At 47.6% G+C, this 24,808-nt stretch overlaps 1 protein-coding gene across 2 annotated transcripts; it reads left to right on the plus strand.

The window, feature by feature from the left end:
* Positions 1-13,121: 13,121 nt before the first annotated feature.
* Positions 13,122-18,247, plus strand: NKX2-8 (NK2 homeobox 8). Of its 2 annotated transcripts, none has more exons than XR_008596576.1 (2): positions 13,122-13,196; positions 17,751-17,828. XR_008596576.1 is itself a non-coding variant. In XM_054972579.1 (2 exons), exons 1-2 carry the CDS (start codon positions 14,144-14,146, stop codon positions 18,245-18,247), a joined length of 645 nt encoding a protein of 214 aa, XP_054828554.1. The 2 variants fall into 2 exon arrangements, 1 of the variants encoding a protein (XP_054828554.1); XM_054972579.1 differs by lacking the exon at positions 13,122-13,196 and adding an exon at positions 14,144-14,291 and having other exon boundaries at positions 17,751-18,247.
* Positions 18,248-24,808: the final 6,561 nt, after the last annotated feature.

Below are 24,808 nucleotides of genomic sequence, written 5' to 3' on the forward strand. Positions count from 1 at the left end.
TGAAATATTGGCTTTGGTGTGTGTGGGGGGGGGGTGAGAGGAAGGAACCAGCAGTGCGTCAAGATTTACAGCGCAATCTCGCCCTCATCCAGCCAGAAGTCAGTCCCACTTCCCAGCACGCCTGGCACAGGCCTTGGCGATTCACCGCTTAGATGAATCGAGTACAGCATTTTGATAGACCAAAAGAGCAGTTCCCGTCAATGACCGCCGATTTAATTGGTTTAATTATTTTGATACTAAGAAAACCCGCTGATCCTTAGCTGCGGCTTAGAAGAAGGACTGCTCTCGTCCTAGTGGGAAATGCTTCTTTATAGCTGATCAATTGAAACAAGCAAAAATACAAGTTTTTAAAATTATTATTATTATTAATGATAGTTATTTTTCTGTTATAGAACAATCGATGCAGATTGGATCATTTAATTAATGGACACTTCATAGTGCATAGTGCATAGTAACGGTGCAGTCGAATACAGAGTTCCGCCAGTCTAAATATATTGCGTTTTGTGGACTTAGTCTGGAGGGTGTTAGAGCGAGTGTAAAACAAGGCTGCGGAATTAAATGCGGAGCTGGTTAGAGAGGCAAAAGCTTTATTTGAGGAAGTTATGTACTTGATAGTAAAGAGGAGAGAGAGAGAGATCCTTGCTATCTGACTACATCTTGCAGAGAGAGAGAGAGAGAGAAGAAGAAGCAGGATATTGCCCTGTTTAGCCCAATAGGAGACAAGACAAGGAAATGACCCCCAGGAAACAAGAGAGGTGCTACTCTCACTGTCCTAACTAAGTGATCCTTGCTGCCCCCTGCATGGTAGGCTCTTCTTACTTCTTGCTGCTGCAGTACACCAGACATTGTTATTTCTAACAGAGGGCTGCACTTCTTCCGGGACATTTCCACAACAGCTGGGGAAATTAAGCTGGTATAAACCGTTTTAAACCCAGGATCAGGCAGAAGATAGCAGAGATCCTGTATGGTTGTTTAGCCGGAGGAGGGAACTACAGCGTGTCTGATCCTGGGCACGACAAGATGCACCTGCCAGACTCCATCGTTCTTAATGTCAGAGGAGCTCCGTCCTCCTTTGGTTCTGATCGTCCGGTTGACCGCTCAATTGAGAACGCGTTTCGCGGGCGGGGTGGGGACCAGTCTGCAGATACACCGATTTGGTGAAAAATACCAATCAGCACGTGAAAGGCAAACAAGAAAAAAATATAGTCAGAGCTGGTTTACGAGTCAAGAAATCAACTTTGTTCAGTAGGATTTAAGATGCGGTTCTCTTGATTTTTTCCCCGGTTTGGCTTAAGATGTGTGTGCCTCTGCCCCTGACTTCTTTCGAAGGCAATGCAGAGCTCCTGTGGGCATCCCTGCCCTGGTTGTGTGGTGCTGGGTTGCTTTATGGGGGGCGGGGGGAGGAGAGAAGAGGCCCTTTAGGTTCTGGGATCGGATATTTTTCTTCTAAAAAAAGAGGGAGGGTCACACCAGAAGATTGGTCGAGGATAATGGACGCCATTGCCTATGCGCGCAAATTGAGATCAAGGTAGCCTCCTTGGGTGTTTATGATGGACAAATGGCCGGTACATTGGATAAAGACATAATAAGTACGTTGCTTGGTTACCAACCGTCACAGACTTCCCCATCTAAGGCATATAGGGCGGGGTAAAGAGAAAAGCATCCAATCAACAATTGGATTAACCAATTTAATTCAGCGATCCTGAAAGCATTCAGGCCCTCGCCCCGGTATTTAAAAGCTCTGCTTCCACAAATCAAAGGGATGAAGGCGAAAAACTCGATGCCTCTTATTTAGTTGTATTTTTTTGCTAAAATAACTTCAAAATAATATTTTAGTGCCAAGATTGATTTAAACTGAGAGAAAGATCTCCGGCTACTTTCTTTGGGATGGTAGGAATAATGAAATTAGAAAGCGCCGGGCAGAAAAGCCAGGGACCCTTCCCAGACGCAGTGGATGGTTTGTCTCTGAACTGTTGACGCCTCCGAAGAAGGCGGGCAACTTCTTTGGCTCAGGCTTCTAACTAACCTTTCGGCGAGACCACCAACAGTTCAGCCGAAGAGCTCGGGCAATGAAAGCTAGCAGTCCTAACGGTTTAACACGTTTAGGATCACTCTGCTAAGCCAAGCCTTTTCAAACCGCAACCTCGCAGTTCGATCTTATCCTTTCTTGATCAGAGAAAGCGTCGCTTTTCCAAGGGACCCCCCAAGTCACCGTTTATGGGCTTTTTGCAGACAGACCATCAAATCAAGGCTAGCCCAGTTACTTGAAAGCAAGTCCCTGTGAATAAAGTGGGAGCAAATGTGCTTGGGGAGAGGGGTGCAGTGGGTCTGCGTCCCCAGGGTGCAATCCATATTCTAATGATATGTAGACTGGACAGCAAAACACTTTTTTTTTGCACATTCCACTGAAATAAATCGAGAAGTGGGAACAGAATCGGAATCTTAACCAAAATTCTTCAATGTGCTAATGTACACGCCAGTTCCAAACACCTTTGGTGGAAATAACTTTCATTTCGTTATAAGGATTTGCCTCCAAATAATCTCATTAGAGAGCCCCATGGCGCAGAGTGGTAAACTGCAGCACTGCAGTCCAAGCTGTGCTCAGGACCTGAGTTCGATCCTGGCTGAAGCCGGGTTCAGATTAACTCAAGGTTGACTCATCATACCCGAGTTTCCTGGGGGGGGGGGAGTGTAGACGACTGGAGAAGGCAATGGCAAACCACCTCGGAAAAAGTCTGCCAAGAAAACGTCCTGATGGGATGTCCTTCCACGGGTCGTTATCAATGACTCAGAGCTTGCACAGGGGACCACCTTGACCTAATCTCAGGACCTGGCTCAGGCTAGCCCATTCTCACAGGCTTTCAGAAGCTAAGCAGGGTCGGCCCTGGTTGGTTCGTGGATGAGATACTACCATGGAAGACCAAGGCCTATGCAGAGGCAGGCAATGGCAAACCACCCCCTGAATGTCTCTTATCTTGAAAACCTAACGAAGTTGCCATAAATTGGCTGCGATTTATGCGATTTATGGCGCTTTACACACAACGAAGTCTTTAGGCTAGTGTTTTGTGTCTCTTTACGAACCCTCCCCTTTTTAAAAAAGCTGTTTGTGGGGTTATTCCCATTTGGCTCGTTCCGAAGAGATTGTATTTCGGCCGTGCAGGTCTTTCCTAGAGAAATTGTCCATTGCTCTGAACTCTACATTCAACCAAATACACACTAGAAACAAGGCTAAGGGAGGCGTACCTTGAAACGCACACACACACACCCCTCAAGTGCTCAGCTGTCTGCGACGCCCGAACTCTGCCGAGATGCCCAAGCCTCGTCCCCGAAGTCCATCTGCCTTAGTTTGAAAGACACGGATCGCCAAGCAAACAAGCATAATCGGCTAGTGATTTTGCCAGTCTTTGAAATTGTTTGTATACGAATATTTAATACAATCACCAATGCAAACCTGAGCCTTTTTAATCCATGATTTTAGAAGGGTGTGATTCTGTTTAAGCACTCTAAAGATATTGCGCCGACTGGTCAGGAGGTGCTGGCTGTTGGCCGTCCATTTCTCCCTTCCCTTTCGGGGCCTCTCACCACAAAGCGTTTGGCTACCGGGCGGCATCAATGTTATCAATACTACTCACATCGTCATCACAGTTTAAAGGAAAGTGTTTTGCGGCTTTCGCATACCAGACCACTTCACTCACACCAGCAAAAGGGCTTATCTAGTTCCCTCCATGAGAGAGAAAGAGAGAAAGAAAGAAAAAACTGTGCGTCCATCAGGATTAGTTATCACAAGCAGCAGAAAGCTAGACGATGGGAAGGAGAGTTCTAGTCCAGCCCGATCTGCTAGATTTCTGTGTGTGGGGAGCTATTTTCTTTTAGGTACTGGAGAAGCATCTAGTCCTGTTATCCCCCCCCCCACCCTCAGCTGCAGTCGGAAGCGGCCCGTCTTAGACACAAATGAGGCCTGTCACCTATTTGCCACTACTAAGGCGAAAGCAGGGCCCAAAAGCGAACTCAGAACATTTTCCAGCCGAATGTGGAAGCAGCGCAGGACCATTGGTGGGAGGGGCTGTAAGAGATTCCGTGGATTTTCAGCTCTGTGGTTCTAAAGGAAGCGTCGAGGCCTTTTGTTTGGGGACAAGGAAGGAGAAATCGCAAGGACAGGATTCTTCTCAGCCCTAAGCAACGCCTTCCAGTGCCCTGCGAAGGGTGGCGGAAAACGAACCAGCGCTAATAAGGCATTTTAGTGTTAACCGAAACTCCGGGCTCCCTGTTGGCACTGCTCTGGCTTTCCCGGGAGAAAAGGGCGTTTTCTGCCCCATTTCTCCAGGCATCGTCAGCCCACCCCCGGCCCTCGCCCGGTTTCTGGCGACAGGCCTGCAGCAGGCTGCGTTTAAAGCCCGAGATTTGGGTCGATTCCCACTCTCTCCGCCCGAGGGAATTACCTTTCCCCCACACAACCAGCCATCGCCAAGAGCTCGTGAGAGGTCGGTGTACTCAGCCGCGCTCAGAGGCTGCAAGAGGAGCGTTTTCGGTGCCACTGGAGAGAAACCGTAAGAGAAAGAGCAAATATTTGATACTGAAGGGCTCTTCAGGGCTGACGAGGACCATTTACTTATTTCTACACAGCGCTGTGGGCTTAGGATATTCAATAGATTAAAAGGCTAAGAGAGGTCACAGAAGGAGAGACTTTCTCTCCTGACTTTTCCCCCTCCTCTTGCAACGTTTCCAAAAGAGCCCAACTTTCTCCGGAGAGTCCTTGGCAAACCTTGCTACCTCCAGTACTTTGTCTTTCGGTGCTTCAAACCCCCTCAGTAGCAGCCGGGAACGGTTTGGCTTCAGGGTCGAGATGCTTTATAGGAACCTTTGTTGGCTGACTGGGGGGTGAGAAAGGAGGGAGGCATGAATGCGGCCTGAGCACTCCGCGCCAAACCCTCCTTAGCCTCGGTGATCCGCCCTACATTCGCCTGGCCATGCGGGATTATACAAAGGCCCACATAGATCGTGGACCGCAGCCAGTGCGGCAGGAAAGTGGCTTATAGGGGCCTCCTGCTCCTGGCTGCAAAGCGGCCTGTGTGCTCCAGACTAGACCTGTGTTTTCAAGATCTAGGTTTTAAGGATGTTTCTGGGCCTTTTATTTGTGGGCAAATATAAAGCTTGGCGGGGGTCTGAATTCTACTGGGTCGCTGAGTTCTATAGTCTAGTCGGATTGAAATCGATTTGGATTTAAATCCGTGCATACCATAGACTTGGACTCAGACCGATTCTGTGCCGCCACCACCCTATTCTCTTTTCTAGAAGCAAAGAGGCATAAAAGATCTAAGCACTTCGGCTTACTTGCCTCGGGGATCGCGCTTCCACTGCTGTATTCATAACACACCCCTAAACCGCCGTTCAAATGCAGTTGGGCGCCCCGAGGCCTCTGCCTACGCCGTGGGTTGTCTCCCTGAAGTCGTTTCCATTTAATCTCATTTAAAAAGACATAACTAATAAATTTGTATGGAGTAGGCTGCAGTAGACGTAAAGCAGAGTCGATAGTGGTTCAAATCCCATTGAACCCAATTGAAAACCATGACAACAAGAAACAAGCTCCGATTTATCCCGGAGAGCTAAAGCACATTGTCAGGAGGCGTCAATCACCTATTATTCCCCATCTGAACAAATGCAAAATCTTGACTGGAACAAATGCTCCCAACAGGTCCAGGACACAGGGCTACATTCCCCCTTTGTTCACAGGCTAGCAGTTGGCATGCATTTGTGTTCCCCGCGGACCGACCACCCAGGACGCCGGGGAGGCTGATCTAGGAACCAGGGGAGGGCAGGGGAGGGAGCGGGGGCAGCGACTGTCCCGGGCACGCTTGATAGGTGGCTCCAATAATCGCGGCCTGGGAATCTTTTATGAAGAGCCTGTCCGGCCTCGAAGAAATATGCAGGAAGTTGGCCAACTGGAGCCCCAGTCGCGGCTCCTCCGGGCCACAAATCAGCCCCGGAGACAGAGCTCGGGGGGCCTCCGCCCTTGCCATTATTGCTCTATTTACATTTTCAGCCGGGCAGCTCGAGGGGGGCCCGGAGCAGGAGGGGCGGCACGAAGCGCAGCGCCGCATAATAGTTGCGCTGGGAGGCTGTTTGCAGAGCGAGATGGGAATCGAGGCACGCAGGAGATTAAAGCAGTAATCCTGCCCCTCCCGCGCTCAGATCTAGGCCTGTCTGGAACCTGCCTCCAAAGGGACCCCGGAACGCCGTTGCGCAGAGCAGAGCGAGCCTCCGGGTCGGATCCAGTGGGTTGCTCCGAGGAAAGGCGCCTGCGATCAAAACGCCTCCAGGCAGAAGCGTGACCCGCCCCACCCCTCCGCCCCCTTAACAATATCGGGCCTTGGATTTCAACGAGGCCTAAGACTCGGGCCCAGTGGCGCCTTCAAGACCAACAAGGTCTTCAGGGTTTCTGACGAAGGGAGCTTTGGCTCTGGAAAGCTTATTCCCTGGAAATCTTTTGGTCTTTAAGGTGCCACTGGACCCGAGCCTCGCTGAAATAATGCCTCGGGCTCCTTATGCTGGGACCTCAACCACCCCTCTGTCCTTAAGATAAAGGGGCTAAGGGTGCTTGTTCTTACATCCCGGCTCCTGGATGTAAGAACTGGCTCTTTCATTATACAAGCGTCAGTTCTAAGACGCCTCTCAAACAGATGAGCCGAGGAGCTGGCACCAGTGAAAACCAGCTGGAGGAGACTTTGGCCTCCCTGTCCTCCTGGGAGGCCTGCAGGGGCATCTGCTTGGCTCTTGCGTGCAGCAGAATGTAGTAGATTGCTCTTTACTCTAACTCACCAGGTCCTCGTTATGACCCAGACTAGATCATGCCAAAGGGCAAGAAGGGATCGAGCTGCTCTTAGCTTGGTTGTGGGACTAAAATACCGGATTTTTATTATTACCTTGCAGCAGACAGATGCAGTAGCACGTTGGTTAAGTGGATGCGCTGCGAATCAGCACTCTTCTGGTTCGAATCCCACTTAGGCAATGAGCTCAGTAGGTGGCCTTGGCTAAGCCTCTCCTCTCAGCCTCAGCTCCCCAGCTATTGTGGGGATGATAATAACACTAACTTGTTCACTCCTCTGGATGAGGCGCTAATCTGTCTAGAAGAGTGGTATATGAGTGTTGTTATGTACTAATTATGCTTTTAACTGTTTTGGACTCCATGTGCACGCTGTTGGGGAAATGCACTCTATAAATTTAAAAAAATCTCCTAAATATGTTGGGTGACCAAAAATAACTTCTTTCAGAACCGCCCAGTGGACATGTTCCGAAGATAACTGGGCAAAAGAGTGACTTGACCAACTCGGGGTTTATCTGAATAGGAGTGAGGGAGATTGTTTGAGTGTCGGCAGTGCTTCATGGATCTTCCTCACAAGGAATTATGACGAATATTCCCTGTGTAATCTCTTGGGGTACCTTGATGCTCTGTGCAAACCACCTCCCTCCCCCTGGGGAAGTTTCTCTCTCATCCATAGATCAATACGGTATAACCAAGGTCATAGATCCTGAGGAGTTAGCCGTGTTAGTCTGTAGTAGCAAAATAGAAAAGAATCCAGTAGCGCCTTTAAGACTACCCAACTTTACTATAGCATAAGCTTTCGAGAATCACAGTTCTCTTCGACAGATGCATCTGACGAAGAGAACTGTGATTCTCGAAAGCTTATGCTACAGTAAAGTTGGTTAGTCGTAACGGTGCTACTTAAAGGACTCTTTTCTATTGTGTGTAACCAGGGGACTCTGTTTCTCTCCAAAGACTTCATTTGAACCGAATAGTGACTCCGATGGATCTCCGGGTCCTTGGCTTGCTTCCTCCCTGCGCCTTGTTTACTCTCGCCCTCCTCCCTCAGCCATCTCTTCCACGTGCATTCAGTCATGCCTCTTGGACGAATCTTCCCTTCTGGCTTGCCCGGATGCTTCCCTCTGCCTCAAGCTCCCCCTCGTCTTGGGCGATGCATTTCTTGGCTTCCCTTTTCCTGCTGCTTTTCTATCGCTCCTCTCTCACCTTCCCACCCCTCAGACATTCTCAGAGTCTGGCCTTTCATCCCTCCTTTTCCTCGAATGCATACTGTGAGTTTAACTGCGCCGTTCTAAGCAGAGTAATTCTATTTAGGTTTGCCGGGTTAGACAGGTTCCCTCTCCCGTTGGCACCTGGCCTACCACGTAATTCATACAAATATTAATACATCCTGTTATTGTTACAGCCGGTATCTGATGCTGATATACAACTGATGGAATTATCTAGGGAAGACTTGAACAACTCAGTTCGTTAGTCCATAAAAGGTGTAAGTGCTATGAATGTTGAGGCAGATAATATCGGAGTAGTCAATAAAGTGCAAAGGCAGTCTTCAGAAAATCATGCTGCAGTCTACAGTCATTCCTCTGTATCACGTTTCCATCAGACCCAGTCGGTTACTCTCTCCAGCGAACAATAGTTTCTGGGTTAGAAATGATTGTTCGCTGGAGAGAGTAGCCGACTGGGTCTGATGGAAACATACAGAGGAATGACTGTAGTTTATTGTCAGCCCTTGAAAAAGCATTATTATACGAAACAGATATGGCCAATAATCTGTAGGGCGTGGAGGCTGGTGCATGAAGAAATGATCAATGCAGCATGATTTTCTGAAGACTGCCTTTGCACTTTATTGACTACTCGGATATTATCTACCTCAACATTCATAGCACTTACACCTTTTATGGACTAACGAACTGAGTTGTTCAAGTCTTCCCTAGATAATTCCATCAGTTGTATATCAGCATCAGACACCGGCTGTAACAATAACAGGATGTATTACTATTTGTATGAATTATGTATTATAGTTGTATGATGGTATTACTGTTCAATTATTGTATATATTGATTCTTTGATTACACTTATAGCACTTTGCACTTTCTTATAAAATTGGAAAATATATATTAAATGTTTGGTTGATAGATCCTTTGCCAGGAGTTTGCAACAATATAGTTAGTGAGACTAGTCCTAGGCTACACCCTTTAGTTGTATCGCGTTGTTACCTGGCCTACCACGGCCAATAAGGCTCCAGCCCTTGAAAGCCCCAAGGAGAAAGCATGCCAAGAATCAAGCTTGGGCCCTTCTCGGATTACTGATCACGAAGGGATGTCTTTAATAACCCCCCCCCACTTTCCCCCCCCACTCCCACCTCTGTAACTTTGTAACAGGAATGCTAATAACTGTTGCCGGCATGCAGAAGAGGAAAATCAAGTTCGCACCAACAGACAACAGCTGCAATCACAAATCTGTATCTGGAATATGTCCCTTCAGGCTGCAGTTGCGAACGGGGGAGGTATATGTCTGGATGCCCCTCCTTACAGCATATATGTTTGTAAGTGAACAAATAAATCTGCACGCATAGCAAACACGCTGTCAGGGAAACTGACTCAGGAAAGCGCAATCTGGAATAAATGTTAGTATTTAAGGTGCCACCGGACTTCTGTTTTAAATTTTAGCTTCTTAACGAATAAAGAGCCGCCATTTGAAAGGCCCATCCGCATGCTGACCAGTCTCGGCTGTCATCTGTGAGCATTAGACCCAAAATTGTGAAGCAAGGTACATTAAACATGTTTTATAAACCAAGCCCTCATCTATACCTGCTGCAGAATGGGGAGCTATTTTCTAAATGCCCTAGTTTAGAAAAAAAAATACCCCGCAAGTATACAAAAAGCCCACCATTTTAAGGAGGAAGAATCTAGCCCAGACCCTCCCCCTCACCGCTTTATTAGTTTTTTTTTGGCCTCCAATGTTTTTATTTTTACTGTAGAGGAGCCCACAGAAATATGACTCCTTCCACAACCGCAGGATTGGGAACCTCATTCTTGCCGCCGGTGAGGACCAGATTTAAGAATATCCTTAGCTAGGGGAGATTCAGGATGTGTTAATTTGTGGGACAGTGTAGGGCCACGTCCCACAGGCATTATGGTTCTCATTTACTTGCCGACATACAGTGTCAGATCGCAGACGATGAACTGCTGGAACACTAGGAAGAGTGGGACTTTGGGATGTTATTAATGCAGTCCAGCTGGGCTGCGCACGCGCCTCTGCCAAATGCATTCCAACCTACGGGGTCCAGTAAAAAAAAAAATAGCGCACATCTGGCTCCATGTTTACGATATGTAATCGGTGCACTCTTAAGCAGAGCTGTATCCTTCTAAGTTTAAGATTGTACAGAAAACCTAGGGTTTCGAGCCCTCCCCCAGTGAAAGTCCTTTCAATAGGCAGGCTGCAAAAGAAGATTAAGCCCACGGAATTCTCATGCTATATTAGCAACATTACCTAATGTCACCCTACGAATATTTTGCATGTCAGCTTCAGCAGGTGGGTACATTCTGCACGTCCCATTGTAATCCGTGGAGTTTTTCCCACTGAGACGAGGATTGCACTGCCTGGGGGATGTGTGCGGTCCAAGAGAGTCTTTTCATTTCATTAAAACATGTGCAATCAATCAGTTAAGCCAAAAAAACCCAAATCAGTTACTAAGATTATGAATTTATTGCCTTCTTTAAAATCTCATTCTTCCTCCAAGGAGCCCAGGGTGACATGCACTGTTCTCCCAGTCTCTGGTTTATCCTCCTTGTTACGTAGATTAGGTGCCCCAATTTTCATGGCAAACTGGGATTTTGAACATGGCTCTTCCCAGACCCAGCTATAATCATTACACCATACTGGTTCTCTAGTTTAGTAAGGAAGGCAATACAAATAGAAGGCAATGGAGCAGCCTGGGATTAATATCGGCTTCAAATAATCTACAGCATAAAATAGACTGCAAAATACAGAGCGCCTGTTTGGTGTGACTACAGTGACTGACTAGGATCTAGGCGACCCAGATTGCATTCCCCGCACTGCTGTGGAAGCCTGCTGGTTGCCCTTGGGTCAGTCACACTCTCTCAGGCTAACCTACCTCACAGGGTTGTTGTGAGTGGAAAGGGAAAAGAGGAGCATTATATAAGCCACTTTGGATCCCCATCGGAGAGAATTCAGGGTATAAATTGAAGCAAATCTCATTTAATCCGGCAGGGAGAGTGTTTAAACTGACCAATCAGATATCTGATTTTTAAATTGAATGAAACCAGCTGGCCAATCAAGGGTCAGTCTAGTTACACTAAAATATGTAGGATTGCGCCCATTCACCGCTGGATTTGTTTTGTCTTAACTGGGTTGTGATCTTAGATACCAGGCCACAATCCAGAACAGAGAGACATGCTGCTAAACCTCAGCAATTTCGCTTGGTTGTGAATGCATAAACCAGCCTGTAGTGGATTGCGGCCTATATGTTTGGTAGCTCTATTCTAAACCCAGAGTTCACTGAATGTAAGCAAACGGGTATTCGGATTGCAACCGAAGTCTTCCAACCAGATGGGTTTAGGCGGAAATCAGTTTTGTTGACATCAGCTCCTCTAGGATTTCTTTCTTGATTAAAATATTTGTATCCCAGCTTTCCATGCAGGAGTCTCCAAACGCTCATCATCACATCCGGAATGGATATTACAGACAAATCGACTAGCATGGAAAGAAACAAATGCCCGGGATTACAGAAGAAAAATTCACTCGTTCATCCATTCGTTCATGAATGACTGTTTAAACAATGGATCTGGAAACGTGCCTCATTGGTTGATTCCTCCGGCGTCAGGATTCCAGTTGGGATGCTGCTAACTATCTAGGGCCCAACTGCTCGACCAGAGGGTCTCACTTCGCCCGGGCAAGGGAGGCATCTGACAGACCCCTAATGCGCCTGCCTCCCTGGCCCCCTCTACGTCAACTGGGACCACTCGCCCTGCAACGTAGTGCAAGTGGAGCTGGCTTGGGGCTGTCTTGGCTGGACACAGCTCCCCAGGCCCAACAAGCACCGAATCAGTTCGGAAGGGTCTCGGACCGACAAAATGTAACTCTGTGGCAGGACACAGTGCCTCGCTCACGGCTGTTCCGTGAACTGCCTGCTATCGATTTCACTTTGATATAATTTTAAATATTTAAAAACTGGCGTCATCCATAACCTTATGCCCTCTAGGATAAACATTCATGCGAAGCCTGTGCTGTTCTCTGTATTGTCCAAATACAGCCTTATTTAAAGCTAAAGTTATCCACGCTCTCTCAGGAATGCCGAAGCGGGTGAACAGTCTCAATGTTTGCGTATTACAAAGTTGCCATATCCGTCATTCAGTTCTGCGGCTGAACATTCCCTCCGGACTGCCAGTTCATAGTTCATCAAAACCCCTTTATCTTCCTCTTAATATATTTTGCCCTTTAAAAAATGAAATCTGTCCATCTTGTAAATTTAACCTCAATCTTTCTCCAAGAAAAGGGGAGGGGGTTTGAATGTACGTGGTTCTCTCGTCCTCCTTTCCCTTCCTGAGACTGGTTAGGCTGAGAAGGACTGGCTGCTCCAAGATCACCCAGCGAACGCCTTGCTGGAGTGAGGATTTGAACTCAGGTCTCCAGCTCTCTAACCACCACAAGCCACTGGCAGAATTGCTCTTCATTGGGGTAAAAAAACCACCTGACTGCCAAGAAAACTGCCTGTATCTGAAACTAAGTGGGATCCTGAGGCATCTTAAATAAGAGCAGACATGAAGCGTAAGTTCTCCTGGGCTTCCTCAAATGAGCGGCTCCCGAGATGAGAGCCTCAGGTGTGCGCCGGAGACTGTCGCTTAGCATCAGCCCGGGCGATGCCTGCCTTCTTGGAGCCTAGCCGGACGCTGCGTGACCCCCTCCTTTTCTAGAGCAGCAACCACCTGCGAAGAAGGGGCAGCTTTCTAAAGAATTATGGTGACTCTCTAAATATGTTGTTTAGACTTCGTGCTTCCTGTCTCCTGTGCTTAATCGAAACCGGCCTGCTCTGTGTGGTTTATTTTCGTGTATGCCAGAGGAGAAATGGTCAGAGATGATGCGACTGAATTAAACTAATGTTAAAACCTCTCCCTTTCCCTCCTACCCTTTTCCCTATCTCTCCACCGGCTGAAAATCTGTCAGGCAACCCGCCAAACGGAAGCGTCATCTCTAGGACTTCTAACTGCTATGAGGCTTCGCTGGCGAAACCATTTTCAATCTCCGCGGTTGGATGATTTCCATCTAGTGTGACAGCGAAGACCAGTGCCGGGGAATCGCTGGGATCCTTCTGGGAACGGCACCCAGCGGTACTGAGGGCAGCAGAATTTCCTTTCAGGTAAGCGTGCTTAGGAATACAGTTCACCTCTGATTCTGGAAACAGCTCATGTAAATCTGGACTGCGATGGAGGATCTCACCCTAAATAGGTTTAGATTAACGAGGTTTGGCTTAAATCCTACTTGAAGGTAAGTCCCGATGCTATTGAGGGTGCTGACTTCCAAGTAAAGGGTACTCAGGGCCACGAGGGCTAAAGAGGGACGGGGCCTCCAGCTGGACAAGAGCCCCCTTGCCCCGCAAAAAACCCTGAAGAGGGAATTTCCTGTGGACCCAACCCAAACGTTTGAGGTATGAAGAGAAATCACACACGCATTCTTTATTTTCAAACAGAAGAATCTGGGCTGGCTACTTGTAGCTTCGACCCCAAAGTGGTTCCCAAACACGGAGAATAAAACAAACAATGAATAAATTCTTGCATTCTCCTGAAAAGGCTGAAGGGGGGGGGGGCGGGAGAGAATCTAGGCAGCCAGCGAGAAGCCCCGGACAAGCGCTGCGGATGTTCCTGCGAGGATGCACTTTGTGTGCGAAGAGAAGGGCGGGGGGGCGGCGAGGGCGGCTGTTGGTCCCCCACATACCACCCAAGATGTTATTCAGGGCGAACAATCCCCATTATCTGTCCCCACTTTGGCCTAATCAGACAGAATCTGTAACTCTGAAGGCCGCTTCCTGCTGGCTGGGGGGGGGGGGGGCGGAGGGGGGCGCGGGGAGGTCGCCCCCTCCCCTTCGGGCTTTAGCACTTGACTAATTCAGGTACTTAGCATCCCATAGACAGGGACGGTTTGAAAGCGGCCAGTGTTGACGGCGGGGAGGTCTGTTGATATAAACAGGAGCCCCGCGGTAAGCGACACTAATCTCCCGCCGGCTGAGAGGCTGAGATGAGCCTGCCACCGGGGCTGGCTGGTGCCCAGTAGCTCGCCGCTCCGGGCTGGGGGGCCCCTTCCCGCGCCATGGCCGCGGTGGGCAGGATCAGCTTCACCGTGCGGAGCCTTTTGGATTTACCCGAGCCCGAAGGCGACGGCCCCAAGGAGTCGGCCGAGCGCTACGGCGGCTCCCCGTACCGGGAGTGGATGGAAAGCGACAGGAGCCACTACCTCTGTGAGTGGGGGGGGGGGTACGCAGGCCCAGCGGAGGGGAACGCCTTCGGGTCTGGCCTGGAGGGCTCGGGGAGAAGACCTGCACGGGAGAAGGGCGGCGATGTTAGAGACGAGCAGGCGGAAGGCTTGGGAATGGGAGGCCGAAAGAGGGGGGGGGGGGGCTCTGAGCGGCTCCAGGTGAACAAGCAGAGGAGGCGTGAAGGTGGTGGTGGGGATGTTATTCCGCGGTCTGGCTTGTAAACCGCCTCTCAATGCCCCTTAAGCGCAAATGAAGAGCGAGGGGGGGGGAGGATCTAATTGAGCTGGATATTAGACTCCCTTTAAATAGGCGCAGTCAGCATATACGCGCCTATAATTATATTTATATATCTAAAATCACAAACCGCAACAGAAATATATTTCCACTCTTGGCAGAATCTTGAAATATCGTCCTTCTTCCAATCATAGTTTGTAATTAGTAGGTATGTTTCGTTCGCTTAATATATTGCCCAGTATAAACGGATACAGCGTGGATTGATGCATAACCCTGTGAGCGTTTGTTGCAGCATATGTGCTCAAAGCATTACGATCCCAAAGCTTAAAGCATTACAATACTAGCATGCGATTCCCCCGCCTCGATTTTTTACTGACCAGTGCACCTTCTTAGATGTTAATTTTATTTGGATATTTCTGGGTCTGGATAGCGATTTATAAAATAATTCCCGAGTTTTCTCCAAAGAGGATTCCTCGTGGGTTTTAAACAATTTGTATACGGTTTTTGCAGCGAACGAATAGATTACACCAGCAATCCGGGAGTTACGTTAGGGACTTTACCTGGGGTGGGGTGGGGGGGGGAGACGATTACAGAGACGATACTAATTATATATATATATATATATTACGGTTATGAGGTGTGTGCTAGAGGTTGTGTTGGCAACAAGGTAATATTGTTCGCTGCATATCTCTTTTTCTCGGACTCATAAATTAATCCCCCCTCCAACGCATTTAAGGAGCAAGCTTCAATGCACCCCTGAACAATCTAAATTATATCATAAAATTGCTGCTTTCCAGTTGTTTCGCTTTCTATTTTTCTTTAGGCAATGCCTCCAAAACAATGTTAAATCTCTTCTGTTTGTATATGTAAATAATTGTGAGTCAACAGGATCCTTTTTACATCATTCACATTGTGGACGGAGAGGATGAGAAATCATTCATCTCTGACTGCTCCCATGTGTAGGATTCACAGTCCACTTTCACTGCTAAGCAGAGTCACATCCTTTAAAGCCCCTTGACTTCAATGAACTTAGAAGGGAGTAACTCTGGATCGCCCTGATAAATCCCATCGGAAGCCTTGCTGCGGATTGCGTTGCTACGAGCTTTGTGACACTGGTCCTTAGCACTTATCAAATTTGGAGGCCAATCCTAAGCAAGCCTACTCAGAATCCTGTCCAGGTCTACTCAATGGGGTTTACATCCAGGAAAGTGTTTTTAGGATTTCAGGGTCAGGCCTCAGCTGCGCACAGCGCGCATCTTTCGCTCCCATTGCTTCCATTTTAGCACGCACTCAGCTCTGCCACCGCTTAACATGGGCTGGGGAATTATTTCAGCCCGAAGTGTTCCCTCTCCACATTAGTGGAGCCGGACTCTTACTGGGAAGCCTGGCACCGAACAACGCAGTCCCTGCGAGTAGGAAATCGGGGCCTTAGGTGAAAGCAGACCCATTTTACCTCCGAGTCACCATCTGGCTTCCTGTCTTCGAGCCAGTGGTTCGAGCTCCCGAAACAGGAGGTGGCTGGAGTGTGAGGCGGCGGTGGCCAGCGTTCCCCCCCCCCTTCCTTTATGCCGGTTGGATTTTTACTCCAGAGGCCAGAAGTTACCTTCCTCATCCTTTTACTCGATCTTCCCGAGAGTAGAGGAAGAGAGATCTCAGAAACTTCAGCCTTTCAGGACTTTTAGCAAATCTTGCATCTTATTCCCACCCTGAGATGACAACATAGAGGAAAGACAAGTATATAGATATTTGACTGTAGAAAAAGGAAGGGAACTTTGACTCTCGAAAGGTAATACTTTGGAAGTCGAGATGGTCTTTAAGGTGCTATTGGACCCGGATCTTGCTCTTACTGTAGAAAGGACAAGATCGCATTTATAGCGGCAGATGCAGCGCAGACCTCCAATGTGCTTTTCAGAAAACAATGGTACACTGGTGAGGCCTGTTCATTGGGTCATAAATCCCAGGAAGCCAGTCTTGTCTCCTACCTGGGCCCTGCAGATGATTTCCCTCTTGCTCATATGCCACTTGGAAGCGCCTCAATATTCGCCTTTGAATGCTGGGCAGTCCTACTGGGACACAAAGACGTCACCATGGGTTCTAGAGCCATATCACATGTGCCCCAACCGAACCAGGCAGCACCACTACACACCCATCGGTCCCATTCCTAGGACCGTTGATGCGATCAGATACCCAATTCCACCCACCGACTTTTACCATGCCGGAATCACCGCGATTGTTCCTCTCCTTCTTCCACTGGGCTGCTTTGGGGGAGGGGCTCAGGGAGCAGTTCTAAGATAGATCAGAACTCCTGAGAACAGTGACTAAGCTAGCCCCTGGAATTGGAGGGGAGGGGAGGCAGGGCGGAGAAATCTCCCATAGTTGTGGATTTCTCATTTAATACGTTTCTTCCCCATCTGTCTTTTCAACGATCGCTACAAATATGTTGGTTACATCCTTATAGGTAGGTATTAGCTACCGCTTATACGTGTATTTTAATATCCCCAAAGGATGGCTTTAAAAAGGTAAAGGTGCAAGCATCCAGTCATTACTGACCCATGGGGGGACGACGCATCACGACCTTTTCTTGGCAGACTTTTTAGGGGTGGATTGCCATCGCCTTCCCCAGACATCTACACTTTACCCCTAGAAAACTGGGTACTCATTTTACCGACCTGGGAAGGATGGAAGGATGAGTCAACCTTGAGCTCGCTATACGAACCCGGCTTCCGCCAGGATTGAATTCAGGTTGCGAGCAAAGCTTGGGCTGCAGTACTGCTGTTTACCACACTGAGCCTTTTAATTAAATCAAAACAGTTTTTTAAAAAGTCAATAGCTGCAGTCTTAGGGTTCCTGCACCTAGTTCTCCCGAAGGACAGACAGTTGTTGGGATTTTTGTCGGATTGTGCGCTAAGAGACCAATTGATTCGTTTCATCTGCTCAGTCTCAAGGGCTGTCGGTGGGCAAGGCAGATTTCAATGTAATTAACAAGCCAAAGTCCCTTCTTCGTTGGGAAACTCCGGTCCCAAATTTCTTTACGGTGCTTCTTAGAGATGCATAAAGTGGGATTTTGGCGAATCTGCAGAGACCGGTGGGCAGGTCGTGGGAGCGCGTTATATGCCCTGCACACGGGTAGATGCCTGTGAATCGCGCCCTTCCGGGCTTTTTTGACCGCCTTTCTTTCTTCTCCGTTCCCTGCGTCTCCTTCTGCAGCTTCCGACGAGAGCGGCCCCGAGACCCGATCGCGCCCCGCTGCTGCCGCGGCTCAGGCCGAGGAGGAGGAGGAAGAGGAGAAGAAGAAGAAGCGGCGGGTGCTGTTCTCCAAGGCCCAGACGCTGGCGCTAGAGCGGCGCTTCCGGCAGCAGCGCTACCTGTCGGCACCCGAGCGCGAGCAGCTGGCCCAAGTGCTGCGCCTGACGCCCACCCAGGTCAAGATCTGGTTCCAGAACCACCGCTACAAGATGAAGCGGGCCAAGGGCGGCGGGCCGGCCGCGCCCGGGGAGGCGCCGCTGCTGCGCAGGGTGGTGGTGCCGGTGCTGGTGCGGGACGGCAAGGCGTGCCAAGGCTGCCGCGGCCCGGCGGCGCAGGACCCGCAGAGCGCGCTCGGCCTGCAGCGCTACCCGGCCTTCCCTCCTGCCGCTTCCCTGAGCTTCTTCCCAGCATACCAGCACTTATCGCCGCCGGCCCTGGTCTCCTGGAACTGGGGCTGAGGGAGGCGCCCTCCGCGGCCCCCAAGAGGCCCGGCGGCCGACCTAGCTGCCGCCTAGAGACAGACTGGCCGCTTGGTCTGGGGACGCTCACCCATCCTCGGGACAAGCCGAAAACAAAAGATTGGCTAGAACTACTTTAGAGTAATGATGCCCTGTTCCCAACCAAGTTTACACTCACACACACCCAGCTTCCAAGGGAGCCCCATACGCTAACACATTTACATGGAATTATGCTTTATTTGGCCCAAGAAAGTATATTTAGGGCTGGGGTATTAGGTTGTGATCTTAAGAAAGGCACGTCCCATGCAGACTTACTTGGAAGTAAGCCCCGGCGAACACAGTAGGGCTTACACACTGAGACGGCACTGCCTAAAATCCCGTTCAGTCCTTGGGTGTGCCGTTCTAAGCAGGTTTACTCAGAATCCGACTTAGGTCTGATTAATAAGGCTTACTCCTAGGGAATGTTCACTGTTAGAGAATATTTTTATAACCAACATCTGGGCGGGGAGATTGTGAGGGCTCCCACCCCCACCCATTTTATAGCTGAAGTAGTCCATGTAACTGACGGTGCAGTAGGGAACGCAGAGACAGTCCGGATTAATTAACCTCGGAGTATAAACGAGTGAGCTATGTTTAGGACCCGGATGTTACTTGCTCCCCAACCCAATTAAATTTAAGAAGACTTCCATGTCAGTGATCGGAGGTCCAGACAAGGGGGAAGAAGGAAAGGGTTTCTTGGCTGGCCCGGGCGCCCTAACCCTGGTTTCGGCCTTGCGTTTTAGAAGCTGAATCCACAACAGTTTTGCTTTTTTAAAAAATGGCTCAGTTTCCTTCGCAACGAAAGGAATGGCGAGTCGTTTGTATTGGAGATAGCTTATTTTCAAACAGATCGTTCTTACCATGATTAATAAACCGGCTTGTTGGCAAAGGAAACCTTCGGCACGATTCATGTCTCTTTGGCAGGCTAGCTTGAGCAGAATACCAGCTGATGCGCCTGAAACCCTGCGGGAGGGGGAGGGACACTGCGGGCTCAGAAGGGTTAAGTGTGGCCCTTCCCCCACCAAATCTTGGGGACGAAAAAAAGTTGTAGAAAAGCCGATTTCCTCCCGTGGGTAAGATCCGCAAGCGATCTGCTAAATACCCTCTTTCTAATATACGAATCGGTATCGGAGGAAACCTCCCCCAATCCAGGAAAGAAACAGGATTTTATGTCAGGTGCGGTTGCTCTTAAGCGTTGACGTTAGGAATAGTCCAACAGCAGACTTCCTGCCAGCGCTGCACATTCTACACGAAATCCTAACTGTGCTTTTATAACCTCTCTCGACTCTATTTATTACAATCCATGTAGAAACGGGGGGAACTAGTACTGAGTGGCACGTATCCGACCCGCTTTCAAGCCCTCTCCGATTCCGCCAGAGCCTAAAGCACACGTTCAGATTCCGCCGGCTGCAATGAATTTTGTGGATTGTAAAGAATCTCGGGATTCTGAAAAGAGCTTCTGGGACGCTCTGGAAAAGTAGTTTTGCGTCCCTTCCAGAACCCCTAGAAAACGGACCCTACCCCGGATCTCTTACCCTACAATAAAGGAGGGCCCTAGAGCAGGAATCAGGGCCCGACTTGCTCTCGCCTCGGATGGGTGTTTTGAAAGGATCGTTCAATTTGCCTCCCTCCTTGATTCACCTTAATCGCTCTTGATTATTATTGTGGAGGAAGCGAAGTCCGGAGTTTTCTAGTAGGCACTGTTTCCCCCCTTTCCCATTAACGCTTCATAGGGTCAGGCCCAACCCGTTCAAACCAATTGCTTTCAATAGAAGCATTTCAGTTTTCTCGGCATGGCTCAAAGGCAGAGTTTGATCGCTTTTTAAAATAAGCCCAGTCCTTTAGCGTCACACCACTGAGGCTTTCATTTGTTTATTCCTGGTCTATTTTTAAAAAGCAAGAGGATGCCATACATTCTGTTCTTGTGCAGGGTACCAACCAAGGAACATTTCATTGGAGAAAAGCGGGAACAGAAGGATCTGATTTTGTGGAACTGAAATTCTAGTGTAAACATATGTGGTGGCTTGGATTTTGAATTGGCCCTCTTCTGTTTGCTGCTCCATGTTAGTGTTCAGAAATGGAGGTGCAAACACTGTTCAGGTCCTTGTTAGCTTCTGATTGGTGAACCTTGGATCATGATCTCTAATGACAATTAGTGGGAATGTTTATCTGCTAGTTTGGATGAGTAACTTCTAGGCCAAGGCAGGGAGAAGGGGGTTACAATTGAAGGAGCCCTGGTTTGGTTTGACTTTCCAACAGCACGGTTAGCCTGAATGTCTCCTTCCTTTAAAACAGACAGCTGAAGTTGGGGAGCCCATCACCTTCTCATTTTGAAGAGATCAGCCAGTCTATCACCAGAACTGGTGCAAAATCCAAGTCCATGGGGCACTGGTGACCCAAAATATGCTCCTTCGTGTTTTGCTTGGGCTCTACACTGGGACTTCTGAGTCCCATTGTTTGTAAGTACTGGGGTCATTATGTTGTGCTGAGCTCTGTGGGTGGTGATTTCAAGGAAATGTCTGAGTAGGGAGCAGAAAGATCTTTTGGGGTCTGGGCTGTTGTATGGTGGGGGTGTTGGACCGTCCTGTTGTCACCTGTTTTTTTGTCTCAGCTGCTAACCACCTTGTCTTCCATATGTTTGGGGTTATCTTGGAAGAATCTCCCAGAGAATCGCTCCTTAAACCTCCTTTTGTCTTGGGAGTTGAAAAGAGCATTGTTATGCCTGAATGGGACCTAGACAAAATCCGCACTGTTTCAATTCAGGACTGTTTAATCAGTCCCTAGTGACAATTTTATGGGTTTTAGGCGGTACAATAGTATCTTTGAAAACCTTGCGGCCTTCACGAAAACAAAGAGCTCGAATTTTATGGGCTTACAACTCCAATTAGAACTGTGCCAATGTGCAAGGGAGATTATCAAATTTGTATCATAAAACCCCTTTATAACAAATGATTGGTGGGGGAGGGACTGTGATTTCTAGCAATAGACTTTGTGGAAGATAGACTGGAAGCTGCACATGGTGTTTTGCATCTTAACCCATCAGTCAGCTATGTAAAACCCTGACTAAGCTTGCCGTTGTTCTTTTTCCTTATTCTTGTTATTGTTGCAGTAAACAGTTTTTCATTGACTTTAAAATGATTGTTGCATATTCCATGAAAAAGTGCCCCCAAAGAGGTAATATTTTATGGCTAAGCCTAATACATTCATGTATGCAAAAAAAACCCCTTAGTGGCAGCAGGGGGACTCATTTGGAAGCAACTGCCATCAACACAAATAGAGCTAATGTCCATGTTACTTTTTGTGTTTGACAAGTTGGTCCTGCTGCTGAATCTCCTGATTCTGTATTGGGGCTCTTTTGAGATCCAAGCTAGATGTCATAGCAGGAAACTTGTGAACAAACATCCCTTGGTTTGTTTTAATGTAAATAGCAGCTGTGAGGGTCCCATTCAAATCAGGACTGGTGTGTGTGTGTGTGGGGGGGGGTGATTAGCTCTCCCCCTCAACTATTTAATCTTCTCTCAGGCAACCTTCTGGAATTATTATGAGCTCTGTGAGGAAGACATATGTCTCCTTCCACATCACATCTACAATGGAAGGCTGGAAGCTCCAGGTCTCGTGGGAAGTCTCTACTATGCAGTTCATTCATTACAGTCAGGGGAAGGGTCCCGGTGGGATATACTGGTGGTTGAATGGCTAAGGTTAGGGATGTGGCCTCCCCTATTTGGCCTAGAGCTATGGCACTGGGGCTGTTGTAGGGGGAGCATATATTGCAAGGGCTTCCACACCACTAATGCAAACATTGGAAAATGTCCAATGGTTTATATGAATGTCTCATGGGGAGTTTCCTGGTGATCTCCAGTGCTACTGTCAAGACAGTGTCCACGTAAGCTGGAGGATTCACATGAAAAGCCAGTAAGTACAGGGCCCCCATCAATATTACCTTAGCAGTAGAGGAGTCACTGGAGGATGTCTTATATGGCCCACATTGTTCCAAAAATATCCAACGTAATGTGGAAGAACCATTGTTGCAACTGTTTCAAGGGGCCCCTCACCCCTCCAGGGAGCTGGAGCAATGCTGATGTGGGCTTATGTGAATTCCTCCCAAGTGAGGACTGCTGATGGACTGGAGAGTCTCCAGAAGGTTATTGTGCCACCTGCCACTCTGCTGTCATATTCAGTGGCCCACATCGCTGTAAAGGAAGTCATTGCATGGAAGTAGCTTGTCATTAGGATATGGTGACATATAATGCCAGTACAGATTTTCTAAAAAGGCTCCATGCAGAGTATCTCCATGGGTAACTGTACAGCATCTGAACCAGCACAAGCAGATTGGGTTAAAAAAATGCTACACATATTTGATTATTTAATTTCATTTCCTTTGATGTTCAGGTGAATACTGGGAGTTGACTAGATTTCTCAGGAAAACATTCTGTTTGAGATGATCTTAGAATTCTCTCTCTGATGGCTCATTCATAAAACACCAGCCAGTAATGGATGTTGCATCAATCAAGTTATGAAAACGCTCGTGAACCATCTGATGAGGCATCTGCCAATGTGGTCACGATGGGCCAGAATTTACCCAAATATACAGGGATATTCTACGTGGAAATCTTTAAGCATCTGAACTAGGCTGTGGACTGTCCCTGACTTCCAAATAAAGGCAATGCCTAATTACTCAACTGGTAGATGCTGAGGTTCAACCCTAGTGGCTATCACGCCTGGCATGATTTTTGCTCTAGTCCAAAATCAGTGGACTGATTGTGGCATCATATCACATGCTTGGAAATACTCCAAGTAATATTTTACATTTATATAACACCTTAGGCTCTTCAAAGTGCTTCATATATGTTATCTCTACAATGCCAGCACCATCCTTGTAGAAGAAATCAGGATCACAATCCCTATATTACAATAGGGGCTGGGCGATGTAATGGCTATTTTAAGGCCATCTGGTAAACTCATAGTTGAAGTGAGGTTGGAGCAGGGATTTGCTGACTCTCTCAGCTCACCTATTAGCCACTAACATTATTACTGAATTACTGTGTTGTATTACACTACCACAACATTACTGTTATCCTATATTCGCATTTTCATGCAAACTTTACAGGTTCATTACAGATTCCAGTGGGCAGACGGTGTGCCAGAAACATACTCATGTTACCTTTTGTCTATGAGAAACACTGGCTTGACTCAAAATTGATTACTAATTTCTTTGGAACTTTTATCCAGAGGAGTCAGTTGTGTTAGTCTGTTGCTGCAAAATAGTAGAGTCCAGTAGCACCTTTAAGGCTAACCAACTTTATTGTAGCATAAGCTTTCGAGAACTACAGCTCTCTTCGTCAGATGCATGCATGCATCTGACGAAGAGAGCGGTAGTTCTTGAAAGCTTATGCTACAATAAAGTTGGTTAGCCTTAAAGGTGCTACTGGACTCTACTATTTTGGAACTCTGGTAACTTAGGATAATTTTAATGTTTATTTTCTTAAATGTTTTATTTTGCTTTGTCAGAATAAACTCCTTTTCCTTTTTGAAGATTTATTGTTTGCCCTGGTTATTAAAAAAAAACTATCCTGTAAGCTATAACCTGCTTGGTACTATGCTTTGGCCAATTAGTCAGAAAATCGTATAATGTGCTTGCACCTCCTTTATGTTAAATGTCAAAAGTGGTTAATTTTGTGTTAATCAGGTTCCTTTGCATACCTAGATAGAAATGTGTCATAACATGGTTGCAGTTTCAGTGTGTGGGACAGATGAGTGAATGGAGTGGGAAAGCTGATTAACCTACTCCCATCCTTGTACAGTAAATTAAATTGGATCAGGATTGGATCTGAGTATGATAAATGTGCTTAATTTCATCAGCTCCTGTGTTCATATTATTATCAGTGTTTATGGAAAATCTAAGATGCAATTTCCAGACACAGAAACTGGCAATCTGCAGAATTCCTGCTCACACCTTTACCATGACTGATTGAATAAGGGAAGTTAACAACTGGATCACCGGGATTAAAGGTCCTGCACAGAGCTGGCAGGAAAAGTGCTTAGCGAGGACTGGGAGAATATATTTTAAAAGGTGAGAGATTTGTGGTACTCAAAATGCATATTGAGTGAAGACTGGCAGAGAGAGAGAGTCATGCTGGTAAAGAAATACCTTAATTTATCAAGTGTTATTTCTTTATTTTTAAAGAATGAAGTAAATTTTGGGTCTCAGTTATCAATGGGGAGAGACCATTGCTCAGCTATAGATCACAAACTGTGTATGGAGGAAGCTCAGTCTCCAGCTAAAGGAATCTCAAGTAGGGATCTGGAAAAGACCTCTGTTTAAAGTCTGAGCAGCTGAGCTACAGAGTACTGAGTTATATAGCCAAATGGTCTAACTCAGCCCAAGGCTGACATACAGATTTTTCAGATCAGTTACTCAATGGAGTGGACATGCTGCTTTATTTACTACTGTATCACTGAAGAAAAGTGGCTGCACTAATGGCTGCACTCAAATCAAGTAGTTATTTTGATTCATTTTATAAA

Source organism: Eublepharis macularius, chromosome 2 (genome assembly GCF_028583425.1).
Source record: "Eublepharis macularius isolate TG4126 chromosome 2, MPM_Emac_v1.0, whole genome shotgun sequence".
NCBI classification, from domain to species: domain Eukaryota; kingdom Metazoa; phylum Chordata; class Lepidosauria; order Squamata; family Eublepharidae; genus Eublepharis; species Eublepharis macularius.